Source organism: Cynoglossus semilaevis, chromosome 9, assembly GCF_000523025.1.
Source record: "Cynoglossus semilaevis isolate Cse_v1.0 chromosome 9, Cse_v1.0, whole genome shotgun sequence".
NCBI lineage: Eukaryota > Metazoa > Chordata > Actinopteri > Pleuronectiformes > Cynoglossidae > Cynoglossus > Cynoglossus semilaevis.
Genome location: NC_024315.1, coordinates 792,858 through 797,258, shown reverse-complemented (window position 1 = coordinate 797,258; position 4,401 = coordinate 792,858). Strand labels below are relative to the sequence as shown.

The window sequence follows — 4,401 nt, the reverse complement described above, 5'->3', positions numbered from 1 at the left end:
GTCAGGAAGTTTGTTAGAAAAGGAAAAAAAAAACAACAAAAGACAGAGAATTTAATAAAGTTCTAAAAAACGTGAATTGTTGGAAAATCAAACAAATGACTGAAGTCAAATCCGTTGTCATATTTATAATTTTTTTGCTTATACTCTGCATATATTATGTTGGTCACTGAACTATTTTCTTTCATCCCTCGTCTGACAAACACGGGTTCATCTGTGTTAATAAAAACAAATTATATCAGGTTTTTTTTTTTCAAACTTCTACTTTGGACTTGTGTTTCAAGTGTTTGTGTTCTGACAGACTGTCCCATCTATATTTAGCAGCTGTGCTCCGGCAGCAGTAATAGTAACAGCAGCAGCAGCAGCAGTAACAGCAGCAGTAACAGTAGCAGCAGCAGCAGCAGCAGCAGCAGTAACAGCAGCAGCAGCAGCAGCAGCAGCAGTCTGTCAGTGAAGCCTGATTGATCAGATCTTGGCATTGATTGGTCAGACATGTGTTTCCTTCCTTCTGGACAAAACACAACATGAGCTCCTGTCAGACCAACCACCCCCCCTCAACGACCCCCCCACCAGGCCATAACATTTTACAACATCCAACTCAGCAGACTTTTTTTTTTACATTTGTTTTTTACTGATTAAATAAAACTTGATTAAATAATTCAAACATTAACATTCTGAAACTGGTGACTGTTTTTTTTAACTCTCTGTGAACTCATTCAACTTTCAACTAAGTTTAATGGAACTTAATGTCCACTTTTTTTTTTTTAACCTTCCACTGGTTTTTGAAACCCAACACAATTTCCTGATATTTCAGTCTTTAAAATTCTTTTCTGGATCATTCCTCAGAACTCACATTTGTTATGATATTTGCAGTGAATCCTTGAGCCGTCTTTCATTCACACCCTCTTCAATGATTAAACTCATTTTTGGTTCAAATTCTATGGAACTCCAATGTTGTTTGGAGAAATTAAAAAAAAAAAGTTTTTCTTTTGCACTCGAACATTTTGGAACATTTTAATTATATATTATATTATATTCCATGTCCTTCAGTTTCAGGTTGATAAACCCTTCAGTAAAATACAGTTCAACATGAATAGAATTGATTTTCAGGTATTTAAAAAAACTCAATGACGAGGACTTGAGATTTGAATTATAGGAAAGTTCTTTCAAAATGACAAAAAATAATCCAGTGCTTAATGGAGCGGGAGTTGAACCAGCATCTACTTCAGTCATTTAGCGCTCAAGATCAGGTTCTAGTTACAGCGCCCTCTTTGACAGACTTTTGTCTGAACATGTTCCTTTTTGTCATCTGTGCCGCCGCCGCAGCGCCGCCGCCGTCCTCTGGGGTTTTTTTTTTTCCTACACAGTCAAGTTACACATGATGAATCCTGTCCTATTTTTAACGTCTCCCAAATTCAGCACCCATAAGTCATTATACCAGCGGCGTGTAAAAGAACGCTTTAGTTTCCCCACACGGTGTTCCTGCAGTAACAGGTCAGGAAAGTGGGTCAGCTTCTCTGGCCCAGATCTGAACCAGTTTAAGGTCTACCTAGAGGGCAGAGACTCCTTTGTTCCACATGTAAAGTCTGGTGAAGTTACATGTGGCGTCCGTCGGGAATCTAACCAGCAACCCCTATATAAAGTATATATAAAGTTTTTTTTGTGTTTTTTTTAATTCTCACAATATGCCGACGATACTGAGCTTTTCATATAGAACATAACATAATAGAACATACATGTGTAGTGTAGTTAAACTACAGTAAAAATTATAAAAGTAAAAAACAAAAAACCAAATAGTATTTTTGCACAAAAAATGACATTTTACCACTTTTTTTAACCCATTTTTTTTGTCTAATCAGTTCTAATTGCCTGTGTAACACATTAGGAATTTTTTTGTCTAATCAGTTCTAATCACCTGTGTAACACATTAGGATTTTTTTCTAAAAATTTATTTTTACAATATTTCTCCCACTGTCTGTGATTTAACCCCATAAAAACGTCACGAGGATCACGATGGAGAAAAATAATGTGAAAATTATTCAGTTCCACTGTTTTCATTACTGAATTTTTTTTTCCACCTCAAAAAAGGATTTAGTTTTTACTTCAGTACCTAAAAAAAAAAAAAAAAAAAAAAACGGTCTCCAGTATCTGAAGTATTTCATACGTCTCCCTGTATATATTTATATATATTTGATCTCCTGCTGGAGTCAAACTCCTCCTCGTGGGGATTAACCAAATTTTCTGGCTCAGATATTCTAGTAATTCATCCCCGGAGGAAACGCAGTGATGCTAAAACGCTGAGAAATAAATGAAAAGAGTGTGTGTGTGTGTGTGAGTGTGTGTGTGTGTGTTACCTTTTCTGTGGAACACAGCATTGAGGAAGTCTTGGGCCTGTCTCTCCAGCCGGCTGATGCGAGACTGCTCCTGTTTCAGGTCTTCACACTCCGACAGCACCTGGACGCCTCCACTGTTGTCTACGCTGTGGTCCTGCACACACACACACACACACACACACACACACACAAACATGAACAAATGTTCAAATCATGTTCTACAACAGGATTGGTGAACTCAGGGACACGCCCACATCCCCGTTCTCTGGCCTGGTTCTGCTCCAGGCGGCGCCGACGTCGGTTCTATTTGTCTTGTCAAGAATTGGAACATTTCAGTGACTTCTTCCTCGTCTTTTCAGGAATTTAAACGGAGCGCCACACACACTGTCTCGTTTGTTCTCGTTTGTTCTCGTCCTCTGTGTGGATTCAGAACGCGTTTGAACCTCAGACCTGCAGCTGTGTCACCTCCCTGAAGATCACAGCGCCACCATGTGGATGGAGGTATTACATAACAGGTAGGTGGAGGTGACACCTGACGTTCAGGTCTGAAGTTCATAATGAGACGGAGAGAAGGAACTACAGGTGGATGGATGAAGGCTGGATGAAGGCTGGATGAAGGCTGGATGAAGGATTCAATCATGTTTTTGAACTTTAAGGTTTTCAGAGACTAATTAATTATTAATAAATTACTACTACTACTAGTACTAAATACAGTCATTAGTACAGTATTACTGTAGTACTGCAGTACTACAGTGTTACTGTAGTACTGCAGTACTACTAGACCAGACCACTAGACCATCAGTCTGTTCTTTTCCAAGCACACCAGGTTTAATATTCCCTCCCATCGTGGTGTTCATTGAATGGTATCACTCTGTTCTTTTCCATCTGTCACAAAGACTGTGATTAATAACAGTGAGCTGACATCACAGGGTTAAGTGGCACCATTGTTTGAGAGCTCACAGCCAATCAGACGTCTGCGCCTGGGAGTCCAGGGTCGAGGCACAGGTCTGCCAATGAGGGATCGTTATAAACGATGGAAAGAGAGAGAGAGAGAGAGAGAGAGAGGGAAAGAAAGGCAGGAAGAAAAAAGAAAGAAGAAAAAGAAAGGAAGGAAGTAACGAAGGAAGGAAGGAAAGAAGAAAAAAAAAGGAAGGAAGAGAGAAAGAAGGGAAGGAAGGAAAGAAGGAGGGAAGGAAGGAAGGAAGTAAGTAAGGAAGGAAGGAAAAAAGGAAGGAAGAAAAAAAGGAAGGAAGAAAAGAAGGAAGGAAGTAAGGAAGTAAGGAAGTAAGGAAGGTAGAAAGAAAGGAAGGAAGTAAAGAAGGAAGGAAGGAAGAAAAGAAGGAAGGAAGTAAGTAAGGAAGGAAGGAAAGAAGAAAAAAAACGAAACATTTAAGTCCGTGAAGGACGTGGTTCAGATGAACAGCCTCTGTTCGTTCTGTCGTCGTCGACTGTAATTTCCACAGTCGTGGAAGTTCACACCAGTGTGTTTTTATGTCTGTCCTCTGTCTTTATTTTAACCCATACTAACGTCGTTCACCCCCCCCCTCTCTCCCTCTCTCTCTCTCCCTCTCCCTGTGCCTCGTTCTCCCTCAGATCAATGAATCGATGGTTTCCTCCTCCTGAATCTCCTCTGGCATTTGGACCAAGGACCAGTTGATAACAACAGTGAGAAATCCTTCGAGTCCCGACACGTTAATAAAAGATGAAAAATCCTATTGAATGAGATGCACCATTCTCCTAGAGCGTCAGCCAATGGCGTCCTCTCACGTCTGTGACACGTCCTCGGCCGAAGCCGGAGTTGTTTTTGAGCAGTTTGTTGGACGACTGTGTTAAACTGTGTTTAATTGATTTGTTTTTCTCTAAATGCTAACGATCTGTGTGTTTCCTGCTTTAATTAGCACGGTCGACCAGACTCAGACAGAAACAGAAGGGGGGGGGGGGGGGGGGGGGGGGGGGGGGGGGGCGGGGTTTGGGGGGGGTCTTGTCCAATTAGTGCTGACATGCTAATGACCTGTGTTTGACTGCATGAATGCGTCTGTCTGCTGCCTTTTGTTGTTCAGGAATGAAGGAC

General features: G+C 40.8%; 1 protein-coding gene across 1 annotated transcript in view; it reads right to left on the bottom strand.

Moving 5' to 3' along the window:
• lcor (ligand dependent nuclear receptor corepressor) overlaps positions 1-4,401 on the bottom strand; it is a 54,431-nt gene that overhangs the window by 9,569 nt on the left and 40,461 nt on the right. Inside the window, exon 4 of the mRNA XM_008316248.3 lies at positions 2,352-2,484. Coding sequence (XP_008314470.1) covers positions 2,352-2,484 — 133 coding nt within the window. The remainder of the gene's footprint in view (positions 1-2,351; positions 2,485-4,401) is intronic.